The sequence below is a fragment of the Harpia harpyja genome, chromosome 5, assembly GCF_026419915.1.
Source record: "Harpia harpyja isolate bHarHar1 chromosome 5, bHarHar1 primary haplotype, whole genome shotgun sequence".
Classification (NCBI taxonomy): domain Eukaryota; kingdom Metazoa; phylum Chordata; class Aves; order Accipitriformes; family Accipitridae; genus Harpia; species Harpia harpyja.
The window spans coordinates 61986720-62013690 of record NC_068944.1 but is presented as its reverse complement, the minus strand read 5'-3'; the positions used below and the strand labels follow the sequence as shown (position 1 = coordinate 62013690).

Sequence of the window (26971 nt, the reverse complement as noted above, 5' to 3'; positions counted from 1 at the left end):
TGACTCCTAATCAGCATGGTATTACTAACCAGTGGACAAATAAATAGTATTAGAACATTTGTTTGTTCATCAGTTGTCTCTGAAATAAAAGGAAATTTAGAAAATCTTTAAAACTTTTGCCAAATACTTCTTTATGAATCAACCTTAGTTGCATTTCAGACATTTAATGGTGGGCTTTCAACTCAGTCAAGTTTTACTGGCTGTGCTTTCAGTCTGTGGAATTACAGTATTTGGCTTGTAGTAACAAGTTACAGTAACATACTTCATGTCAAAGCTTTATTTAAAAATGGCATTGCATTGGAAATAGTTTCTTTCAGTCCAGTCGATGGTTAATAACTGAAAGCATGATAATTTTGTAATTTCACACAGTCACTTTAATTTAGTGAATTTTCCTTAAAAATCCTATCTGTTTGAAACCTGCTAAAACATAATTCTCAGTCGTATCTTGCAAGAAAGAATAGCAATTAAATATTGGTAGTTAATTATGTTAATTTTATGAAAAAAACGCAATCTTAAATCATGTGTTAATGCATGTTGACTAATCACTGATACTTTACCTTGTGAAAACGTGTGGAACTGGAAGAGAAAACCAATTCTGGTTTAATAGGAGACAACAGCCACAGCTGAAATCTACATCTTAATCTGGGATTGAACACAACATGTTAACACAGCATAGAGCTCAAGCGTCTAAAATGAGCATAAAACTCAAGTTGTGTTGTCTGAAATAAATTGATTTTGGTTAAGAAAACAACTTATTTCAAAAGTGTATAGAGATTCAAATTAAGATCTATAACAAGAACTGCATTTGTCTGATTCTGCTTTCCAACACGTGAACTACTGTGACTACTCTTTTTCAGGCCTACAGTTTCTAAAAGTTGTTAAATTTTAATTTAGTATTGGCACATTACTTACAACTTACATGAATACATTTTAAATATCTGTACTGATTGGAGAGGGAAGATATGTTGTTCTAGCATTCCCCATTTTAAAGGGAATTCTTCCCAAGTCATAGTCTTCTAAAAGGAAAGAAAAAAAAAAATAAACGCATTTTCACTGTATTTGATACCATTTTCTGCCTTAATTTTTTTGCTGGTGAATGCTTCTGCAGAGTGGGCAAAGGTATTCATTATCTCCCTAGATTATTTTATTCCCTCAGGGATTACTTGTAGAAAGTTGTCCATTAGAATAATTTAAATGAGAACTTCAACTATGAGTTTGTCTGGGGTAAGCTTCCTTTGCTATCATGTTTACAACAGGAATCCTGTGTATGCTTGTAGCATGTTGCATATGCAAAGTATGTGCATCTAGCACAGATTCATAATCTATTTTTGGTGCTTTGTCTCAGGCACATGTCAAAGGCTCTTGCCTCTTGCCTTTACTAAAAATGATCCTGGAATCGGGAGCAACCTCCGCTCCTATATAAAGCGAAAGGCTTATGGGTCTTCCATATGTTTGCATTATCCAAAGTTTTAGCAGTTACACCAGTTTTGAGTAGTGGTTCATTCAGACTAGTTTTCTGAACTGAATTGCTCTGTAGATCATCAGCTTGATCTCCTTCCACTTCTACATAGTTGTGAATTTTTATGTGTAAATACCACTTCAAATCTTTCATCACCTAAGCAGTCTAACTTGACACATGAAAGGTCCACAGTTTTACTGATTTTAATCTGTTCTCCATCCACAGGGACTCAGTTAGAGAAATGGTTGTCCAGTCTAGTAGGTCTCAGACTGCTTTAGTCTGAGCTCGTCAGGTTCCCTTTCTTTGTGAACCCATGCCCCAAGCAACAATTACTCTTTCTTGCCTCCATATCCTTATTGCTTCCTCCCATGGTGCATCCTGGCAGTTCCTCAAGCCTCAAATTTTCTCAGTTGCTGGTTGTGAATTCAAAGTGATGACCTACCTCTGAGTTGACTTCAGCTGACTGAAAGTTGTTGGTTTAAATGTTATCTGAAAAGCAGAAATCTTCCTTTCTTCCTTCTTGTACCATTTTTCATTGTGAGTTTCTCTTTATTATTTTATTTTTTTCCAACAAGAATATTAAGGGAAAATAATATGTGGTGGGTTTTTTTTTTCTTATGTAGGAAATTACAATTTTAAAAATAGTCTATTTGACAAACTGAAATGTCAAATTTGCCTGCAGATGGCTGAAGTGAAGAGTAAGTTACATTGCCCGTACAACATAGGTATTTCAATTGGTCTAAACATGTTTTTGTAGAATACTAAGACACCAAAGTTCAAGTTTTACACATTACAAATTATATTTAGGCAAACATGAATGCATCTATTCTATGCAGTAGTTGATACTTACCAGATTGTTTATACATAACATTAATTTTTGTCTTAAAATCTCCCATGTAAATCACACCATGCTGTTTACCTTTTACTGATCTTTTGCATGAGTTCTTTTTTGCAGCATAAGTGGATGTGGAAGCCTAACAAGTTAGGTGTTTTGCTTGAAAGTTGCCTCTCTATCAAAGCTGTACAGTACTTTTCAGTGTATAAGCTTTGAAGCTTTAAGTAAGCATAATTTTTCTTGCTTTTTTTCGTTTGAGATGAACTTAAAGTGCTGTGCCTTTTTAAAGCACTAGGACATAACATGCCATTCGACTGATTATAATTTTGCTTTGAGCTTAATATTGGGAGCAGGTGACTTCCTGTTCTTGTACATTTGCTTGCATGATAAAGATATGTCCACATAGATTTTGCTTTAATAGTAGTGGTTATGTAACGTGTAGTAAGTCGTCTTTGTTTTAATCAACATTATCCTGTTCCAAAATCTCTCTTGACCGTGCACTTGTATTTTCTGTGTTTTAATCTTGATACCAGTCTGTCAAAATTTATTGTATCCTGAATCATAACTAGTCTAGTCTTTTTATATTATTCATTGTTGTGACAATGTTATTCTTTTATTCTGAAATAAAGAATAAAACATGTCTAGGTCTATTTTAGCTACTTATACCACTGTCATCATAGGACCATAAGTAGTTCTTGGTTCAGTCCCTGACACATAAACCTGGAGTCTTACCTGTTGCTTTTAAGGTTTAGTTTTGCAGGGGGAACCATCGCTGTATGATTTAGAAGTGCTGTACCGCAGAATAGATATTAAGACATTAAATGTAAGACAGCAAAAATAATATATACCCACAGCAGCCTTATTAGTTGTCTGTATAATGCTTAAGTATTCTGTTATGGTAGTATTTTTTTAATAGTATCGCAAAATAAAACATTTTCAGCCTAGAATTTCTATGGTAGACAAAAGAGACTTTATTAGCAAGACTGAGTATTTTTGACATTAGGATCTGTTCCATTTATTTATACAGTACAGTATTTGGTAATTTTGTCAAGAGATTTGATATACCTTGTGTATGAAAGGTGCTATATACTGCTCAGTTCCTCTGGGAGTCTTATTTTCATTTTCTAGTGTACAGGTTCTTCTAATAGTGCAAAAACTCTGATTTGTTTCCATTCTGTCATCACCCACTACGCTTAAAGGACAAGTCTCAAAGCCTGTATGAGAGGACAGCTCATAAGTAAAAAGAGAAGTGTGGAATATTGTTTGAATGACTGTTCAAGAGGCCCTTAATCATTATTATGGAATAAAAAAGCCATGTTTTATAGATAATATATATATACTATATAACATAGTACAGTTCATGTACATCAACTTTGTTTATGCTAATTTGTTATTATGAATTTTATTATGCATTGCCCAGTCATTTATTTGTTCCAGTCAAGACGGAATTGCTACTGTGTTAGATGTTCTAAATGCTCACAGGTGAGAGACTTGGCTTCCAAACATTTGCAGCCAAATCTGGGTAATGGGGGAGGATGAAAAGGTTAAGAATGTATTAAAAAGTCCCACATGGGCTATATATTTTAGGTACTAGACAAGCTAGAAGTGTTAACTTAATATTTTCACAAGCAGTGCATGGACAATTTTTTAACTCATCAAACATTTTGTGGTTGGGTTTTTGAGTAAAATAATCTGGCCTATTACAGGAATCAGAGAGCAAAAAGAGAATTACAGATGCAGCCTTTGTCCAATATCAAGTATAGATAATTACGCTTAGATGTGTTGTTTAAATGTGTACCTTTTACTATCCATCTACCCTTGGCCTTGTATCAAGTCTAAATGAGCTTTTAGAGCCCTGTCAACTTTGATGAAAAGAATCAAATGTATGAATGTATTTGGCAGCCTTATTAGCAATTGGAGTACGGAAGCTTTGCCTACTACCTAGGTTACTATACAATGCTGCTGTTTCACTCCTCCATAGGGCGGTTATCACTTTTCTACACATGGGGTCCCTTTTAATGATACAGGTGTATATTTTGCTCAAGCCATGCAGATTTCAGAACTGAATTTGCAGGGGTGGAAATTATGTGCTGTCATTCTGATTGGTACAAAAGTTTATACTATAAGTTCTTGAGGACATTTAAAACTAAACGTGTAATACCATTATAATTACTAAGTGTTCACTAGCATTAAAAATGTTCTGATTACTTCAAATTTTTAAATAAAGCAAATCAACTTTCCTCTTTTCATGTCAGTTGTCTTTACTATGTTAAACAGAGGGAAATTTAATATCTTAGGTTGATCAGGAAAACACAATTCAAAAGAAAAAGTTAGCATCCAGTGCTACTGTGTGTCCCACAGGTTCTTCCACTTTGATCAAAACTGCCTCCACTGGTGAGTTAGAGGAGCGTATTGCGGCCACTACTGGTGCTATTACTGTTGCTAGCACATCAGCTGATGTTGCTGTATCCAGTGCAGTGACCACCTATAGACAACCTTCTGAAGAGCAACAAGTGCAAGCTATGAATATAAGAAAATCAATTCTGGAGTCGGCCACTTCCAAGGAAGCACTCTCCCTTCATCAAGCAAATTTACAAAGCACAAGAAGACGACCAAGAAATGCTGAGCAGATAGAAAGAACTAAAGAACTTGCAGTTGTTACTCATAGAGGTATTGGATATTATTTTACTTGTGCCCATGTAGTTACGGAAAAATATTTTGTATAAATTAAAAGTGAAAGGTCAGGTATCCATTCAGGAAATGTAATTGAACCAAGTGGGAAAGGGATTAAATCTGCTTAAAATTGAGTTCAAGTGGGGCACCCAGATGGAAAAATGAAATTAATAATAATATTATAATAGTAATTTAAATTAATTTGATTTATAAAAAGAAAAAAGGGAAAGATAAGGAATTTTCTTTTGATGCCACTTTATAGCATATATCACATTATATTTCACTGTCAAGCCTATTGTGAGAACTGATGAGAGTTTAGAGAATTGAGATTAAAATATTAATCTATTCTGCATATGTGTTTAGACATAATCAACTATAGCATAAAAAAACGTGCTTTATAAATAGCTGCTTTGTTCTAAACTAATCGGTGATGCAGTTGTAATCATCTTCCATCTGCTTAAATCTTCAGCAAAATTTTGGCTTTTTAAAACACCTGTACATTTTTATTCTATCAAACAGGCAATCAATGAATGAAAAAAAGTTTAAAACACTAGGGAATTCAGTTGCAGGTATTAAAGTAGTAAAGCTAAAGATTTGATATGTTCCTATATTCAGATGATTTAATCCACATGCTAAAGTACTAGTAATGAACAACCTTTGGAGTATAAACAAAGCATTATTTATTGTGTTAAAAGGTAAATAACGATACCTGAAGCATGAGAAACAGCAATGCTGGAATGTCTTAATTTAACCAGCATAGACATTCATAAAAAATTGCATGTGGTATGTTTTTACACATAGACAAATTCAGGGAAGGAGCAGTTTAATTTTTCAGGCTAATTTTGTTGAATACTATTTATTATGTATTTTTTATTTTTCTTGTGTGCTAATCCATTGTTACATGTTAATCTATTGTGCATGAAGAATTTATAAACACAAATATATGGAAGAGGAACATCTTTTATAGCACAGGCAATTTGTAGAAGTCTCATATGGTTGATATTTTGTAAAGACAACTTTACGTTGGAATCTGTTGTCCTGCTGGATCAGATAGTCACCTAGTATAAGTTATTGTAGTTTCATTTACTAACACCTGTTGAAACAACAGAGCTGCAGTTCTACAAAATTTTAAAACATGTAATTTAAATAGGATAGCTGAAAAACAAGCACTGTATTTGGTTTGCATATGAAACAGAAATCATTAAACATCTATTTGTATTTAATTTGTATTAATTTCAGTGCAGATCTGAAGTATTTTTGTGGTTGTCAACTGGTATAAATTAATTAACAGAGTTTGGTTTGTACTGGTTGTATGGCTATGCATTCACTTCAGAACATCTTTGGTCAAGTCAAAAAAAGCAGGCTTATTTTCAGTTATGAGGGAGTATCTGAGGGTCTGTAATAATCTCTTCTAATTTAAAGATGTGAAAGTGTACTAATTTGGCAGTTAAATTTGGCAGTAATTGTGATATACATACGGTTTCTTCCATCTCCTCTTTGTAATCATTACACTACAATGTCCTCTCCACTGTTTTCTCACTGTCCTTTTCTTCTCTGACCTATCATTTAATGTAAGATATAGGTAAGGCACATACTTCTGAATTACTTTGTCATGTTAAAGTGCTAAACCTTACATTATGGAAAAAAAAAAGAAAAAGTTAGAGACCAAGACACTGCTAAAATAATGTTATGGTGCTTATTTGTCACATATTAAAGTAGTATCATAGGTATTAAAAAGTACCATAGCCCACATACAGATGAATTCAGTCTTGTATAGACCTTACTGGAGAAGAAAGCCCATACTTAGTTCTGTGTGCAGTTTTTTCCCTCATGCCACATTTAAAGACTTGATTTTGCTAGCATTCTTTATACAAAATCTTTTAAATATTTTTTTACTGTATCATACCCACAGAACAGTATGTGTGTGTATGCTATTAAAATAGGTATTCATATACTGAGTAAAAAATCACCCTTTTTGTTTGGCAAACACCAGTATTTGATAGTATACTTACAATAGCCATGAAAACATATGAAATGACCCTCGTTAAATAACCTGTAATGGTCTTGCATATAATATTCCTCATTACAAAGACACAGACATATTTTGAAGAAATATTTGTGAATGTGAGACTATTGTTAATTGACTTGAAGAAATTTCCATTATGGGGAGATACTCCGCAAGTGTTTATGTGGAGTGTCCTGTAGGTTTCTATTGAAGTATTTTAGCCTCTCTTTGACAATGAAGTATGCACAAAAGTATGAAAACTACTGTCTTGCCCTGCATATTAAATTACTATGGAACTATATATAAGAGCTACTGAAGAAGTTTATGTAAATTCCTTTTTTAATTCTTTCTCTATTTAATAGACTTTAAAAATTAGTTCTTACTTTGGAAATATATTTTGTCCTGTGCTTTTGATAACAATTTAAGAATTATGCTCCCAAATCTATGCAAATTAATTCTTAAAAAGATAAAATTTAATATACTAAAAATAATTTACTAAAACTTGCGATATCATATACGTGTATATTTAAAATGGTAAAAATGTACTGTACATGTAGTCTTCACTGCAGGCTTTTTTGATAATGTTGCTAGTGAGATCAGAATAGTGCTGGTTTATGATGCATTAGCAATGATGCAAATTATAGCTACAGAATAAGAGTCGTACTGTTGGCTTCCATAGGATTGTTCTGTGAATAAGATTTTTCAGAATGAGTAAATAATAACAATACTGTTTTGTTTCCTAAACTGATATTTTTTAAAGTGTATGTATGACAGAGATGTATGGAGAGAATTAGAGGTCTCTATCTAAAATTAAACTGCTAGGTGTAAATTAGGCTACCACACTTGCTATCTGGACTTCAACAATAATTGTAGGTTGTGTCAAAGGCTGGCCGAAGAATTTCTTCCCTAAGCTTATTAGTTGGAAATCACAGAAGAGGAGAAGACTTTGTGTTCTGACTATTTAAGAGAGGAAAAAGGAACCCTAGATGCATTTGGTGAAATACTTACATTAGAGGTAGGGAAGTACATGTATCATTTTATAAGGGAGTAGTGAGATCTCATGAGGAATACTGTACATTATTATAGTTCCTTCATCCAAAAGAATTTGGACTGAATCAGATGAATAAAAGAACTATAATGGTGTTACATTGTTCTGATCATCCCACCTTACAAAAGAAAATGTAAGACAGGATAAATGTTTCAGGAAGTGAATGCCAGTATGTGGAGAACTTAAATAAGGACAAATGAGTATATAATATAGAAATAGATACATTAGGGAGAGAATTGAGGAGAGTTCTTGTTCTTGGAATGATTAAGCCTTCTGGTAGAAGGAAGGAGTAGCTGAAGGATGAAAAGCTTACTTTTAAGATGCAGCTTGATAGGCTACTGAGAAATATATTTAGATACGATAGTTGGAAGAGAAACATAGCATCTTTTGGTCCTGAGTTCGAATGAAACCAAGCACTCAAACTCAGGTAAGTGTATCTCTTCCTCTGTTCAGAAATAGGGGGAAAAAAAGGATGTCCGTAACTACTTTCATTCAGTTAAATGTAGAAACTTCAAATGCCAAGCATTCAGTAGCAATTCATGTGGATACTAAATCACAGTTTCTAGTATGATCTGTCATCTTCAGATGTGAAATCAGGAAGGAAATTAAATGTGATTTTTTTTCCCTTGTTTATCTTCTGTTTAAGTATTTAACTACTGTTAGCTCAATCATAACTACATTAGTAGAGGATAATCTGACATTTTTGGTATTTTCTATCTGTGTTTCATACACTAAGAATTCAGTTTGGTAATGCTGTTAGTGCTATTGAATTGTATTATAGTTCATATCAACTGCATCTTTTCTTTCTTAAGGCTGTAAAATTTTTATTTCAGTAAATGCAAACATTATGAGAGGTATTTTAGATCTTCTTGTGAGTGCTTTTATAGCATACTTTTACTGTCTAAGGATGAGCTAAGATGTATATGTTGAAATGCTAAGAGGCATTTGGACAGTACCCTTAATAATATGCTTTAACTTTTGGTCAGCCCTGACTAGCCCTGCCCTATTCTATTCTATTCTATTCTATTCTATTCTATTCTATTCTATTCTTTTTCTTTTTAATATGGAAGTACACATGAATCCTAATTAAATACCCCTGAGAATAATGGGAATCTTACTTCTGGTTTCAGTGGCAATAGAGAACAAGGAATACAAGGATTTCTAAACAAATCTTAAGATAGAAGCAAAGAAAGAATAAAATAAACATGAAAGTTGATGATATTGATACAGCAAAGGTTTCTATTATTGCATATAATTGAGAAGAATCCTTGATCTATTAGTGCCAAACATAATCAAGTCTGATTCTCACTTTTGCTGACGTGATATTACAGTTCTGGGGGTCTTAAAAGGACCACAAAGTGAGTTGAAATAATTTTACAAAGTGAGTGTAAAAAAATTTTAAAGACTCCTTAATTCTACTGAAGGAGTACGAAGTGGATTGAAAATGAAATATCTCTAATCAAGTCACTGGAATTTTGTTTTTCATTGTAATGAACCTGGACTTCTACCCCAGAAATAAATAAGAATTAACTCCTATCACATAAGACAAACTCAGTATAAAAAATTTATAGTAGCCATCCTTTTTTTCTTTTTCAGTGAAGAGCCATAATGTTTGGTTATATATTTTTATTCAGCGACCATGATCAGTGGAGGCAAACTGAACAGTGGTTTAATTTCTTACATCGAAAAATGAAGAAATAAAGTGGTTTTTTTCCAATGAACTGAATATTTGCAAAGAATATTTAGAGTATTAGCAGGTATATAACTATATACACCAAGAAAGTCACAAAGAAGAAAAAACTATATATACCAAGAAAGTCACAAAGAGGAAAAGATTGAAATTATTTTTAAGACTTAATTGATTTTAGTATACCATTAAGAAGTCCTGCATTCTAAGACAATATCCATCCCAAAGGAATTTCTAAAGTAAGACCTTTGTACTATAGACACAAATGAGTACAAGGTGCAAGCAGTGTAACAAGACTACAAGTACCGTTCATAATTCATAAATGAAATATAGAAAAAAATCAGTCTGAAACAGAGATATCAAGGTTGAAGAAAAAAAATTGCTTATCAAACTCAAACTCAAATAGTACCAGGAAATCTTAATGGAAGACACTAGTCATCATGTAGCAGTTCAAAAAGTGACTCAATGCTTTCCTTAGTATCTTAAATCCCATTTATTTTCAAGATAACTTTAGTTTCCAACACATTTCACTACTCTGAGCTTCTATGCTCCTTCTAAAGAGCAGAAATGTCACCAAGCATTTGCAAATTTTTAACCATGATGATTTTACTTAGCTATTTGTTTTCAAAATCTTACTCATTCTACTGATATCTCATTCTCTTTCTTTCTCTACGTTTTCAGCTTTATTTTTTCTGACTTTCTTATAAAGCCTTTATCTTTTCCCTATCTTTTCCCCTTTATTCTTTAAGAACACTTACCTATCACATCTTACCTTATGCTTTGTGATATCTGACTTTATGCAGTATCTTAGTAAGAGCCAGGAAAAAATTAAACAGGGAGAAAAAAACTTGCTACTGGGTGTTCCCCATTAAACCAGCATTTCTTTTTGCTGTGTGCTACAGAAGAATTTATGGTGGTAGGAGGCAAGAAAATCTCTTTAAAGATTTTTAAGATTTGTTATGAGGAGTTAAATCAGGTGCTAATGAAACTTTTGAAAACAAAAGGATTTAAGAGAAAGTTATTTATTTATCTTGATTTTTTTTGAAAGATTCAGTGAATGATAGAGCACTGCTTTAGGATTATTTGATGTAAAACTTTTAAGGATTTGTTAGAAAATATATTCATATATCCTATTTTTTTGAGTTTTACTTAGAAGCAGGAAAAGGAAAGGAAGAGCAGGGAAGGAGAGGTTTTCTGAAGAGCTGTTAAAGATTTTTAAGAGTCAAGTAAGAAATCAATGTGCATACATTCTCAGGGTTTTTTTTGTTGGGGCCTTTTTTTGTTATGAGTGAAACCCAGAACTACAAAGATGGGAGACTGAAGAAAATATATTTTGCAGTAAGATTCTTATGTTCTATACATATAAGAATATTCATATATAAGATTTGTGTATTTTGAAAAGTTATTTTTTAGAGTAATTTGAAAAGTTCCAAGAACTGCTTATTAACATAACACAGATATAATTTGGCACTCAAGCATTTAATCACTGAACTATATATTTTTAATATTTCATAATACTTTTGGAAATACCTGTGCAACAAGTCACATATATGTGTTTTGTTTGGTGGATGAACTCTATAACCCATGGTTTGTTAATTTAAAGATTTTTGTTAGAGAAAAGCTGATAATAATGACTTAAGCTTCTTGACATCTTCCCACTTCAAAGAAGTCATAGGAAAGGAGGTAACTTTTTATCCAATAGTCAAGTCCAGTGGGATTAGAAGAAAGAAGGGAAAAAGAAAATCAGTCATATGGATTTCAAGAAATGAGTTATGTTAATGTTTTAATTGAATTATTGCTCCTCATACTTGCCTGTCAATTTTATTCTTCTAGCTTCTTCCTTCTATTTATTTTTCTTGCAGTTCCTGCAGTTCTTACATGTTCTTCATTATATTATACATGCTTATTTCTATAATTGATATTTGTCTTCTGACGTGTTGTGTCATTATTTTCCCTCAGTATTTCATGATTTCTTATTTTGACCATAATATGTTGGTATAAATCAAATACATTGTAGTTAGAATATAAAAAACAAGTTATCATTAGTTCATTTACACATTACTTTAAAAATATACATATTAACCATACTTGCTTTCTTTTAAATAATTCTTTTTCCAAATCAGAGAAATTTGAGATACATATAATGTAGAATACAGTAGAAAAGCTGTAATTTTGGCCATTTTAAAGACTATCTGTGTAAACTAACTATATTTCCTCATCCTTCTTAATTCAATACTGTTATATGGAATAACCTCTATATATATACACCTGTAAGGTGTATGAAAATAATTTTGTTTTATCAATACATTTTCTGACTGATTTTACATAGTTTGGCTCATTATTGCGTTACTTTATTATACAAAGTTGTTCTTTATATTAATTGGAACTTACCTAAGAAAGTAAAATATTTTTATAAATTTTAGTGAAACTATTGTAAAGTGGAAGGGTTCCACATACAATTTTGTTGACAAACGACATAGCACAGTAACACTTAAGCTTCCAGTTCTGCTCCATGCTAATCATACTTTTCAGTCAAGAGAAGAGGAGGGTTTTTCCCATTATGTGTCTCATCAGTGTATTTTTAACTGAGATAAGAACCCAATGAGAAATTTTCAAATGCATATTAAATTATACATAGCTTCTATCATACTGTTCTCTGAAAATTGTCATAGTTTTTCATCTATGGATAAAAAATGAACCTGAGAAGTTGCACAATTAAAATGGAAATGCATCATATTAAAATAAAATCAAAATACATTAAATTTTAAAGTAAATGTGAAATGCACACATTAGTTTAGAATCATATGCCTATGGCATGTTTCGTTGAAGTATACAATTATGTTCATTGAACTATCAGAGCATTTCATTTTATGGAGAGAATTTTACAGTCATTCTTATTTGCATTTTCTTCCATTATGAATGAAACTTTTTGACTGTTGCATAACACTAAAAGAGAGCCTTTTGTCAGCAAAACTAAGATACCTGAAAGGAAATAAAAAGTCTAATTTTATCTATTTAATAGATCATAATGAGTAGTAACTTTGTTTAAACATGTCTATTTTTACCAAGGAGTCACAAAGTCATTTTCACTATTTTAGTCATTCTATTTATTGTCCACCACCACATTGTGTTTAAAATATTGTAGGATCAAGAAACAATTATTTATTACATGTTGTACTAATGCAATATGTTAGTGCAGTAATTAGTAATACAGTGCAGTAATTCAGTACAGTAATGCAGTAGCTGCAGTGCTTTGAAGTATAAATCTTCTATACAATCTGCTTTGACCAGGGCACTTTAGGGTTGAAAGGGGCAGGGGTGGGGGGAATAGTAAAAGAGAAACTAAGATCAGCTCATGTAAAAAGCAAAATACGGAATAGTATGAAAACTGGATGGATCACCACTTTATAGTCTATTTGTTCATCTTCTGAATTGTTCTTCATATTTAAGAAATCATTAACCTACACAGTTGATGCTGTATTACAAAAACTGATGAAAATTCATGTACTCTAATGCCAACTTTCAAGGTGCAGAAAGGCTCTAGAAGATATTGCTACATCAATTAGTGTGTTAGTTCACAGTGAAGTTTATTTGGGTAATTGCTAGGTTTAGGGATTTTTAATGTAAATTTCTAGAGCCTAAAGTGCCATCACCTAAAAACTAAATAGGTTGTAATATCTTCCTCCTCCCCGCTCCCATTTGTGCAATCTGTTGAAGTGGTGATCCCTAAGATATCTGGATATCTAGCACTTGTGTTGTCAGAGTTTGGAAGTTGTGGGTAACTAGTTGCATCACATGTATAGTGGACATGAAGTGTACGCAAAAAAAAAAGGAACTGACCTGTACATGAGTAGTAGTTCAATGCATCCAGGCTGTGGATGTGATGTGCATGTAGATCTACTTGAGGGAGGAAAGACAATGAATTAGACATAGGCCCAAGATAAACTGGGAGTATCATGCATGATTTATTTGGCATATCTGCACATGGGCACCAAATGTTGGAAGTCCAGAGTGTATCAGATTACGGCTTCTGTCATCAGAAATAGCAGATGCTGCAAGTAAAATCTGCCATCGTCAGATATTGAAGTTCTTGAACAATCAGTGAATTACTGGTTCTGCACCAGTCAGAATCAGTTCTACACTGTATAACAAACAAATGTCTTCTGTCTCTTCACAAAGCAGTTAATGACTTAATTACTCATTTCTAGGATAACATAAATCCAGCAAATACACTTATTGCAGAAGATCATGTAATTCTGAATCTACAAGTGTTCTTAATGTCAACTTCGGTTCCCTAACATCTGGACCCAATGCAAAGAAAACAAATGGTATTGACTTCTCTTTTCTAAATAATACTAGTATGGTGGGAAGAATATTGAGAATGCAAATTCAAAGGAAAAATTAACTTTTCTCTCTCAGTCTTGTGAGAAAAAGGAAAAAAAAAAAGATCTTGAGACAATATAGTCTCAAAGACTTTCACCCCAGAATTTCTTTTAACAGTTATTTTTGTTTCAGACATTATCAAAGAGAATCCTTTGCAGTTGACTTTAAATAAATGTCAAAGATGAGAAACAGAAGAATACAGAGATTGTGAGGGCACAAAACCTTCCCTTAATTTCCAGAGACATTAGATATTTTCTAAGACATGTTATATGGTCATTTATGTATATGCAATACAAACATTTAGGTACAGTCAAATAAGCAATCATCTACTGCCTTTTTTCACGTAACATTATACTTCTGCAGATGTCATTTAAGGAGAACTGTGTGTGCAATCTTGAAATAATGGCTTTGATATTATGATATTGTTCTCCATCTCCGTTAGCTGAGTGGTAGTGAATATAATGTGAGAAAGGTTCAGGAGAGGGAAGGGACTGTTTCAGTGTTTGAACTACTTCGAGCTGCACCCAAGGAAAGAAGTACATAAGGTCAGAAGAGGCCCAAGTTTCCACGGTTAATACTCTGCATAGTAACTTGTAGTAATGCAGCCTGAATGCCTGTTTTGCGTAGAATGGTGGTGGTTTAGTCATCAGCATTTCAAATGTACTTTATATTTGGTTTAAAAGTTTATGTGTAGTTTAAATGTAGACAAGACAAGCTCGGCAATTTATTTACATAAATGCTGTTGCATAACTAAAATAAAGACATGAATTTGTGGGTTGTCTGTGTTTTAAATAGATATCTTTCACATGGCTATATACTCTGATGCTTCTATATCATAGAAGCAAATTTTCCATCTTGAAATTTTTGTCTCGTTTAGCTCTCAGGATATATTGTTTCAATGAGGCCAGAATTGCATCAACACTACAATCTTTTCTTCATTCAAAATTAATTTCATTTCTAGTGTCTGAGAGCTTGTTGTATTCAAGGTTGCTAGGGAAATTATACATCTAAGTGTTTCTTTTATAATATAGCTGCTTAAAATATATGTACATACATTCTTTTTTACCTGAGGTCCTTTTTTAATGCAGTACCTAGCCTGAAGAGTAAAATGCGGTAATTGTCTAGTTTAGTCCTCTCTCACAAGTGTTTGTATGTAGCCTGTATGCATAATTACACAACCTTTTTATAAAAAATAATTAAGAAAACATTTCAATTTTTTCTATGTGTCTAAAACTGCCTGTAAGTGTTTGAATCTTCCTTATCTTACATGAGAGACCATTTTAGTCAAAAAGTTCAACAAAATTGTTCTGAACATGTTTTGAGTTTACATATAAATTTACTGCTTGAAAAGTGTACATGAGTCTGGTCTATTGGCTGAATATTAGCTCACCCATCTGTCATGCAAAACTCATTACCTGAACTTCTTCCATTACCAGGACTGTTCATATCCTTCCCTCAATAAAGCATTCAGTTCCGTCTTCCATATTTGCAGGAAAAATTGGGCCTTCTGACTTTAGAAAAAAGTTACATAGATTATAATCTTCTATTCTGTATTAAATCCATTTGAACTGGAAAAAAAGCATGAGCAGTGTTGAACATAAGCTCCAAGGTGGATGCCTAAATAGTTTTCAGGTTTTCGGAGTTTTTTGACATCATCTGATTCCACATCACACAGTTCTGATGCTACTGTTTATGTTTCATCAGGTCACATAATCAAAAATACATTCAGGATTGTCAGACACTTATTCAGATAGGAAATGTGCACCAACATTCCTGACACCCCCAAAAATCCAAACAAACAAACTTGCTGACTTTTAAATATATAAATGTAAAACAAACCAACCAACCAACCTACAAGTCATATGTATTTAAAGTAGCATTAAAGAAAATTTTAAACCTTTCCTTGCATTATAGCACTGGACAGGTGGTTACTTCAGATAGGTTTTTTATAGATTTTGATTATCTTTAAAATAGATTTTTATAGTCTTTCCAATTACATAATTAATGATATGAAAGTGATAGTGAGGATTTATTCTATTGTAGATAAAATTAATGAAGTTGGTCTCTGAACAGTTTGATTTCCTTGATGTAACTTCTCAGTTTTATTTTTGGATTGATTCTGAAATAGATTGAAGGACAGGGCATAAAGGAAGCTTTGGGTTCACATCTGTTTTAATTTATGCGATATTATTCTCCAAAGGAATGGAGGATCTTACTTCTACCTTCCATCTCCACCAGTATGCCTTCTCAAGGTTATCCTACTTTTTTGGACTAATCTATTACCCTGGCACTCAGCTGTTCAGAAATATAACAACATATTAGTCTGACCATATTTAGGTGTTTGTAGTACTGTCACATCTGAACTATTTGTCTTGAGAGAAATGGGCATATCAAAGTTTAAACTCATCTCGTGAGAAGGTGGGTATCTAAGGCCAGATGAATTGAGCCCTTAAATGGTCTATTTCTCTTTGTGAACTAGCTTAGATGTGTACGACTGCACTCTTTGCTGACATGAATCCGTCCTCAGACTTCTGAAAAGTGAAGTCCACTTTCAGTACTCACTGTCATGTGTATGCTAAAACTGTTTTTGAACAGTTACCATTTTTCTCTCTGGTTTCCACATTGACGTGTGCAAAATAATGCCTAGTTTACCAAGTATTAAAGAATATATTTATTGTGTTTTGGGTATAGGATTTTTTGGTGATGGTGGGGTTGTTTTTATGTGTGTACATTCATATGCAGCCTGACACATAGTTTAGTGATGACATGTTTGGACTGAATACATTTCTATAACTACTCCTTCACAGTGTGTTCAGAAACTACTGTTCAATAAATCAAAATACAAAACCCAGTTAAAATACAAAAATACAAAATACAAACCCCACTACTTCTCTTGTAGTGTAAAGATGCTTCAGAGATCTTGAGTTGCTTGCTTTCCTAGTAGTATTTAATAGCCTTGGAAAAGTGATGCTAATAGTTATAAAAATCGCTGGTTGTTTTAAATATGTTCATTAAGACACTTTTGTAACTATTTTCATTTCCACCTTAGATCTTGTGAACTCTGTTTCTTGTATACATAAACTATGGATATGCCATTCAGATGTTTGAGGGTGAATAGAAACAAACAAAAAATCCAAACCAATCTTCCTTCTTTAATGTGTTGTTACGATGATTTCTGAAAATAAAGGACAAACATCTCCCTAATGCAAGTATTTAAACCCATACTAGCACCTGAGGTCATGAGATCACACCCACTCCCATTTTACTTAGGTGTTGGAAGAATAGCTAGGCCTATCTTCTGGTTCATGAGGGGTTGTTTTACACTGATGCTTAGAGAAGGCCAAAAGAAGCTTACAGCTATACTCCTACATTTGTATGTATGTAGAAATAGCATCTTAGAAATCTCATACAATAATGAGAGAGCATTACTGTTATTCCAGTATGGCTCTACTGTGTGAAGGTGCAGTTCTTGGGTCCATGACTTCCACTGAGGATAGAACTGCTTATGGACTTCAATTAATTTGGGTGGGGAGAGCTTCTGGTATTAAGGGTTGAAAAAAAAAGTTAAAAAAAATAGTATTTTGTGGCAACAGATACGTTGTGCTCCTGCAAATAATGTATTTCCCAGAACCGTTATCAATATTTATAGGTTACGTTATGATGATACACAAGGAAATTTACATTTTGCCTATTGAGATAAAAACCTCTATGTATTTAGAGGAAAGTATGGTCTCTTTCATCAAAAGTGTAAAAATATTTATCATCACATCCTATATCTATCCTATTTGTCTTTCTTAGTAGTATGCTATTTTCTCCTGAATCTTGCTCTGCTCTTGTGCATGGTAATGATTACTTTTATATATAAAAAAACTTCAATAGTATTTTGCTACTTTAGAATTTATGTCTCATGTAAGGGTTTCTTTGACTATTCATTGATTTTGTATAAGAAGTTAACGGGTGCTGAAAAATTCTTTGATGATGTACTGTCTATCTTCTTGCGATAGCTTCTCTTAGTTCCTTTAACCTCTGCTGTCTTCATCAGCAGTATTTGCTTGTAGCCAACATAAAACATCTTCTTCCATGTAGCTTTTAAATATATCTAATCTATAAAGTCACTTGAATATAATGTACCTAAAATTAACCTATACTTAAAATACAGATTTTTTTAGAAGGTCCATTTTTGTGTATGGTTCATTGCTCACTGGCAGAGTGTATTGGAGAAAAGAGGCACTTAGTTTAATGACTGAAAGAAAAAGTTTCTTGTGCTGTTTTTGCTTTATTCTCTCTTACATTTTTATATCTGTTCTGATTTTACTCTCTTTTTATTAGTTGTTTTGTTTCCAAAATATGTTGAGGCCACATGGTTTGCTTAGACTAACTGCCTTTATCATAAAGCCAGCCCAAAATAAGGACTTTCACAGATGTAGTTCAGCTGTGGGCTTAAGGGTAAGGTAGGAGCCAACTACCTTCCATATCATCCTTTGCAAATAACAGTTTTTAAGCTAGAAAGATGACCAGCTGCAGAACCAACAGCAGAACAGTAGACTGTATTTTATTTTTTTGTATCCAAAACTCTGTAGTGAAAACAGAAATTTAGCCTGGTATGCTTAATTTAATAATGCAGTGTTTTTTCTATGATCAAAATACTTCTGTTTTGTCTGTGTGATCTAAACACAGTTAAGACAATCTCAGTATTTCCTGAATAAAAATTTTTCTTCTGTACTAAAGCTAGGAACATAGCTAAGGTAGATTTTGAAAACAACTAGTGGAGATAATTTGGGAATGGGGAGGTAATGTGGGTGCCTGTAGATCTTGAGAATGTATTCCAGTGTATTACTTTTAGAAGGACATTTTGTCTATTGAAACATTGTAATTTTTTAGCTGTTGCCTCTGTTTTGTCTTTTTCCCAAATGTAATACTGACTTTTAATGTGAATTTTAAAATCTGAAGTAACAGGCAAAATATGTTGACAAAAAATATGTTGGCATTTCTACTGCTGATGATTAAAACTTTTCAGAATATATGTGGATTAATATATGTCCTGTATTGCTTGGATGCTAATGGAGTTCAGATCTGAGCATATATATTGGATTTCAGTGTGCTTTCAATAACATGTCGTGGATGACTTTTTTTCCGTTTAAATTCTCTATCACTGGAAAGAATAATTGAATTAAAATTTCACAAAAAATCAACTGTTTAAAAAATGTCACAGTACCTTTTTTTAAAAGGTTGCTGACTTTTCAGTTGGCAGATATGAAAGTATTCTGTAGTTTTTTTCTTTTTCTTTTTTTCTTTTTTTTTAATGGAGGGAGTGGGGGATAAGCACTACTGTTTCTTAACACAGAAGCAACACCAGATAAGATTCAACTGTTCAACTGTTTTAGAGCAAACATATATATCATTCTTTTCATTTTCCAGGTTCCATAACTGTGTGACAATGTTTTACACAACTATATGGTGCATGGAAATAAACACTTTTGGCCACAATTTTTTTTCTTGGTTATGCATGAGAAAAATTAAGTTACAAATCTTACTTCTTTCCTTTGTCAGGTGTACAAATTGGTCTCAATACTTGTTTTTGTAAATTTTTTTCCACCAAAGATACTCTATATGAGCTTGTTAGTAGCCGGTACTTTAATTTGTATATACTTCCATGATAAAATTTGTTCAAATGAAATGAAATATTATAGACTGTATTGCCTGATACGTGTTTTTGTTTGTTTTTTTAACTAGTGAAAAAGGCCATAGATTTTAAATCTAGAGGATTTAAATTGTTTCCAGGGAAAGACAACAGCAACAAGTTTTCTATCTGTGAGTGTACTCCTTTTTTGTTACTTTTTTCTAGTGCAAGAGTGAAGTTTGTGCTGTGTTGTTTGTGTGTTTTCAAAATTGTTTATGTATTTCTGATAATATAATTGACTTAAATCTGTTTCTCCAGTCTGCATGGTGAATTTTTAGATATGGTTCTACTCTAAAGGCAGGCTTTCTATAAATCTGGCATTATAGAAAGACATGTTATTTTGTCAGTAATTTCACACTAAATTTGCATTATTTGCAAAGAAGTAAATATTCAGCCTCCCAGGTGTCAGCTGAAATCTTAGCTGTGAACAAGAGAGATGTTATTTTAACTGAAAATTAGTACTAACAGCAAAAGGCTATACAAACCAAAGCCTATCCTCATTTACAAATGTGCAACCACATATTTTTTTCAAGTGACATACATGAGGTCACTTTCTGAAACTTTTTTCCTTCATTAATTTTGACATTTTGAACTGATTAACTAAGTGTAGTTTTTAAAATTCTGGAGATGCTTAGTGCCTTCAATTTTAATTACAGAAAATAGAAACTGAAAGTGCTTGGCGTGTTAGAGGACTGAGTCCACATGAGCTCATAAGGAGGAGTCAGGCAACTTTGTAATGTAAATTAAACAGATGTGGCTCTAAATACATTAAAGAGGATATCTTTTGCAAAAGAAGGTGCCATTTTTATAGAGTTCCTTTTTGGACTAGAACCGCATTTTAAATATTTACAAGTAATTGGTTAAAATTAAGATGAACTAAATGCTTAGCCTATATCTGCTTATACTACATTTCATTATTCTTCACAGGAGTGAAAGGACTTGCTTTCGAAGCTCCTTAGGTTGGACATATTTGCACTAATTTTTTGTTTAAAGTGTCAGTGATGGATTCAGTTTCCAGGATTTAGCAGGGCACATTGGCATAACGTGTAATGCAGTTTTCAGTTTTAGATTTTAAACTATCAACATACTAGATGTGTTTTTTTTATAAAAAGGTGTCTTCAAGCAGCAAGACCCTTTTACATTTACAAAGTCAGAAAAATAAAGCAAAACACACTGCTGTTCAGTTTTTATAATGTAGCATATTGCCATATTCAACTTTTCTGTAACCTGTAACACCTAAATAGTTCCGTAAGGCATTTCTGGTTTATTTGAAAACTTTGTATCAAGATATTAAAAAACAAGTATTGTTTCTATGCATATTGGGTGACTGGAAAATAGAGCGATTATACTACAAGAAATAACAGTAAGATAATTACAGTAGTGTTTATAAGGTACATCACTGAGGTCAATCTATGCTTTTATAGTTAAAAATGAGAATAGTACAGTGGCTGATAAAACAGATTGTTTCTCTATAAATTTATTTTGCACAAATCATTAAATATTCCACTATATAAACATTAATAGGAATTGCATATTTATAGTGAAGTACCAGACACTTGGGATATCTAAAGGTGATTGTTATGAAATTAGTGATGAAATTTGTCAATATACTTCTGAAAGTCTTTATATAATTTCATATGTTACGATACTCTATGTGAAGCTGAAAACTTCCGTACCTTGTTTTATTGATTATGCAGAGTAATTACCTATATAAGTCAATAATAAGTGAAGGTGAAAACCTTGATGATTTGTACCTTTAGTGATCATAATTTTGTGATAAATAGATAACTAAGATTTTATATTGTTTTCTATCATTTGGTTAGCTAGTCACTTTGGTAGCTGAGGAAATTGAAGAGGCAGTATTTCATGAAAAGCCTATGTACTTAGCTGTTGACTTTAAATAAAATTCCCAGTGTGGCCTCAGCTGGATCTGTACTTGCATTACAATGACAGATAGGGTCCTTTAAAAAAAAGAACGACCGTCATTCAACAGTTAGTGGAAATAAGATAAGTGAATACCTATTTTATGTTATGCCTTGTATTATCAATGTCATTAGAAATTATCATCTAACATTTCTCAGGTGTATGTCTTTTCCCTATTTTAATTTTTTAATGTATCAGGTATATAACATTCAATACTAATGCACGGGTAATTTGCACATAGGAAAGCCAGAATGGTAATACTTGATATGATGATACACTTTGAAACAAGTATGCATCAACTTCATTTTGCAAGTATTGAGATCAACAAAAAAAATTGTTGGGGGACTTAATTAAATCTGGATTAGAACGCTGGAATTTCTTGCTCTCAGTTTCATGACCAGACAATGAATGAATGCTTTCCCTAGGGGAGCCTTTAATTTACCACAGGAAACCCTTTCATTGCTTATTGTCATATGACTATCTGGGGTGTAAAACAAACTAATGTAGATAGACAGGTATCTGGGGAACTACATAGAGCTGTATGTCAGTAGACTGAAAAATCGAGCGTTATGTCTGGAAAAGTAACACCAATACAAAAATAATAAAATGTGCATTTATTTTTTGCTAAGTACTTAACAGAAATCAGGATGGATTTAAGTTTGTGCTTAAATGCATTTCTGATTTAGGATCAAATCAGAAATCAGTTTAATGACTTCTACTTATAAATTTTTTCTTCTGAATTTTTACTGTGGTATATGTCTTATTTTAATTTTGTCACTGTAATTATTTTATTATTTGTTTAACATAAGCCTTTATAATTTTATATATGAATATTAATAAATCCATAATTTATTATTTAAAAATCCATTTCATGGAGAATGGAACTTTCTACAGAAGATGTCAAAAAACAATAGGATTTTCAAGCTTCCATTTTTGGTAGAAACTGAAGTACATAATAGTTCTTGTGCTTTGAAATCCAGTAGAGTATTATTTTTTAAATGGATATTCACTCTGTTACCTGTGTATGGGGAAATATAGTGTACAAAAATAAAATAGTTATTTGAAATATTAAAACATGAATTACAATAAATAGAAATAGTTCTGTTTAAATAATATTTTTACTTTTTTTTTTTATAGTAAAGTATTTCTTCTATGTGCATAGATGTATGACACATCTCCCAAATGGTGCTATTTTATTTTGATTTCTTTAATATTACTATCATGGCATCTTGAATAATTTCCTAACTATAGTTTTAACATATGTTTAATGTCAGAAAAGTTAACAGACTGTCAAAAAACTGAGAAGGTGTCTTTTTCCCTACTTGTTCTGAAGCATACTTCCTTTCCCTTCCTGCATTGCTCAGTGAATCCAAAGTTTTAAGGTTTTTCATATATATACAGGCTGCTTATGATGATTCTGAATTTCTCACATCTTGATATAGGCTTTGGAACTATAGAAAAGCACCCAGATATTTCAAAGAGAGAGTTCATTCGAAATGCTTTGTCCAACAAGTTCCTGCTAGATGGCCTTGTGAAATGCAGTTTATGGAATTGTAATTGTCAGAGATATATATATTCCAATACTAGCAGGAACTTGGGTTTCTATAGCTAATATGCTTTCATCACACCTACAAGTACTGGGGGAGGAAAAGACTGAAACCTGGTAATATGGATGGGTTCTAAGGAAGAGCCCTCCTGGCCCAAAAGTCCCCTGAGCATAGCGATGCAGATGAACAGAGATTGCCTTGGTTTGCTATTAGAACAACCTTGGACATGGTACAGCCCTTTCAGGGCAGAGGAGAATAAATACTGTGGTTCAAGTTGACAAGGGCTGAGCTTGGTAGTTTTTTTGAGCAGCATGCTAACTTGAGATGTTTTCCTTTTAACCCTCTGCAACATTTTCATTTGGTCTTCGACTTCCTCAGGGGTACCAAATCAATTCTTCCCTTTCTGTGTGCGCAAGAAGACAAATTTCAAGGAAAGGAAAACCCCTAAGTTTTCTGAATGTTATTGTCCTTCATTAAAAGATGAAATTTAATGAACACCCTTTAGAAGTATAGTTATAAGCTACATTTTTTTATTCGGGTACATTCAATTTACAATGTAACGTGATTAGCCTAATTATATGTAAACTTTTTCTTTAAAGGAAAGTTAAAATGTAATGCTGCAAATCCATTGGTCTAATTCCTCAGAAATAAAGATGAATAAAGTTGAAAATCTCTTTCTGTTTAGTATAAATCTCTTGGTTTCGTGTCAACTTGTATTTTTGAAAAAAATATTCTTCTATCGGGCCATGAATTTACCAAGTAATAGCAGACCAACCTCTTTTGCTAATGTTTTTTTGGGGAACTGCTACCTCCTGCATCAATGAACTTCAAAAATGAAATACAAAATTAATAGAATTATTTTGGCCTAAAATTATTTTTGTAAGATATACTTTTGCAAGCTGTAAAATTATGAGAAAGTATATAATGCATAGAAAAAAAACGAGTGAAGAGGTAGCTGAATATGCTGAGGGCTAGATCATTACATACAAATTTCTAGAAAAACATACTGAAAGGTTCACAGGAAGTTTCTCTCTGAAGATCCATTTTAGTTTATCGTATGATAAATGTATGCAAATCAAACTGGCATTTTGAGTTTACCTTCAGATCACCATATTTTGGGGATATCTGCATTTTCAATACTGATTAAGGACAATTCTCTCAGCCTGAGCCTATGCGTTCAAGTTTTATTATAATTCAAGGAGAAAAGGTCAGCTCTTAGTGGAGATGACATTTATTAGATTATGTTCAGAGTAAAATCTTACAGCCCTAAACTTGATGAACACTCCTTTAAATGTTAATGTTTGTAAAGGAATAGTAATAACATTTCCATATGGGTTCAATAATATTACAAGCAACCAAAATAGCTGATTAGTACAACTTTTAAAAAACTTGTGTTATTTTTTAAAAACAACAGAAAATACATGCTTTGCTTATTATAGGGAGGAGAAACTTGTGTATTGAACTAGAGATTATATGGGTGATCATGTTATGTAGAAAATCTGTTTTAAAGGACCTAAAATGCAGATAAAGTACTTTTTCTTATTTGTTAATTTGCTTAACTCTGTATTTCCTAAAAACTGTATTATTTTATCTTTTTTTGTTTATTTTGTTTTATTTTGTTTTTGCAGTAAATGAGGGAGGTATTAAACAGGCATCCAATTTGTGTCCAGATCCTGGAGAACCAGAAAATGGAAAACGGATAGGCTCAGATTTTAGGTAAAATATCAACCCTACCATTGTATCACTTCTCTAATACTGCACTTGAAAAATGTATATGTTAAAAATTTATTGCTGTTGTTGAGCTACTCTTTCAAAACTTAACTTCTCAGTAAAAAGTGAAATGGAATACTGTATAAAATTATTTAGTGCAATATAGCATGTACTTAGTATGCAAAGAAGATAAAATACCCACTTGGAAGAGAGCATATATCTCTGATAATCTGGCAAAAATTGGATCGAAGGTAAGTTAAAATAATTTTCTCATGTAAATACTGTATTAGATTTACAAATATTGAGCATACATGTGGTACTGGAGGTTTTTTTCAGGACAAAGCAAAATTGAATACAACACAAAAAGAACAATAAAACCTCACAGAAGAGGTTTCAGATAATTATTTTAGAAATAATCGTTGGAATCTAACAGAGAATATTGCATTTTCTACAGTATATTTTTCAGGAACCCAGAAGTTTGATACATGCAGTTGTATTTCCCTAGTGGTCCTCAGAGTGGTTTAGCACTCTTAATGCAGACTATTTTTTTTATTAATTTTGAAACATATCAAATTGGTGGTGTATAGTATTACTGTATTAAAAAAAATAAAGTCAGAACTAAAAAGTTGTATTTCGTTTCTAGTAAATTCTTACGTTTCATTCCTTGCTGGCTTTTTTGAATGTTTCTAGGAAGACTCTAAAGTATCAAAGAATTATACACTGCCAGTGATCTATTCCACACTTTTTTTATTTAACCTAAACACAAATTTTAGCTCACTTTCCTCCTCCATTCTCAGCTATCTTTCAAATTCCTTATCTTGTAAGAAAAAAAAGTTTGCAATACTCTTTCAAAATATTCTATGTTTTTTTCTCAGTGAACATATATAACTCCTATTGTCAGTAACAGCAGTGGTTGATGTGTTGTATGAGTAGAGACACACATATATAATCACATCTTCAAAATGTTTTGAATTAATTTTAATGTTTTATCTATCTGAGTTTCTGAATTGTTTCCTTTTCAATTGTTGAATATTCATTTCATCACATACTAAAAAGGATTAAACATACATGTTATTATATATTTGATATATAGACAAATTTTAGACTGTATTAAAAGAATAAATCTAAAGCTATGTTCTTGCTTTTTGTCATATGCTCATTTCACATTATCATCATGTTTACAAATCCCTTCAAAACACCTAAGTGAGGAAGGAGAAAAGAAAGAAATAAGAAAGAAATAAGTAGGAGGAAGATTGATCATTTTTAAATTAATTGGTTTTATTGCATTCAGTTTTGTTTTTTACCTATTTTGTATTTTACATTTCACACAGAACACTTCCTAACATTTGAAGATAATAAGTGTTAGAGTAATATAGGAGGTGAGCAAAGATTTTACGAAATTATGTTACTTCATTCTTTTACATAACTTCTTGTACTTTTTTTTGTTTTGTTTTGCCTTTTCTCCCTGTAATCAAGCAGAACACAGAATTAACAATGACATCCCAAGTAAATTTGCTAGCTGGCAGTCAGTTAGTTATTATAATATCTCAGTTAGTTATTATAGTCTCTATTTCTCTAGTTTTGAGAAAGGAAAATGTTCAACGTGCATCAGAGAAAGCTTTATAACTAGTTTTATATAGAATGTCATTTCTGACATTATCTGACAAAAAATGGTTTCCTGATATTTTCAGAGAAATAAAAATAAATGTAGTGTATTTCTTAACTGTCATGCTTTCTGGAATCATTACTTAGGCCAGTCTTTTGTATTTTAACCTCAGAAATATGGCTTGGTAGTGACAGCCTTTGACAGAGAATCTGCAAGTCCTTTTCTAGTGTTGTCTCTGCAAGTGACCACTGAAAGACCTACCTGCAAGATCATTCTAGTTAAACTTATGTGAGGGGCAGTACCTCAAAGGAGATATGATGATGAACAATGCCCCCATCTTTCTTTTTAGGCCAAACTATTAGGGTATAATTTAACATTATTTTTCACTATACACTCTGATGATGTGACTATCAAG

General features: G+C 32.3%; 1 protein-coding gene across 1 annotated transcript in view; it reads left to right on the top strand.

The window, feature by feature from the left end:
• Positions 1-26971, top strand: part of CSMD3 (CUB and Sushi multiple domains 3) — a 767625-nt gene that overhangs the window by 291242 nt on the left and 449412 nt on the right. The window contains exons 7-9 of the mRNA XM_052787755.1: positions 4656-4964; positions 19824-19901; positions 24869-24956. Coding sequence (XP_052643715.1) covers positions 4656-4964; positions 19824-19901; positions 24869-24956 — 475 coding nt within the window. The remainder of the gene's footprint in view (positions 1-4655; positions 4965-19823; positions 19902-24868; positions 24957-26971) is intronic.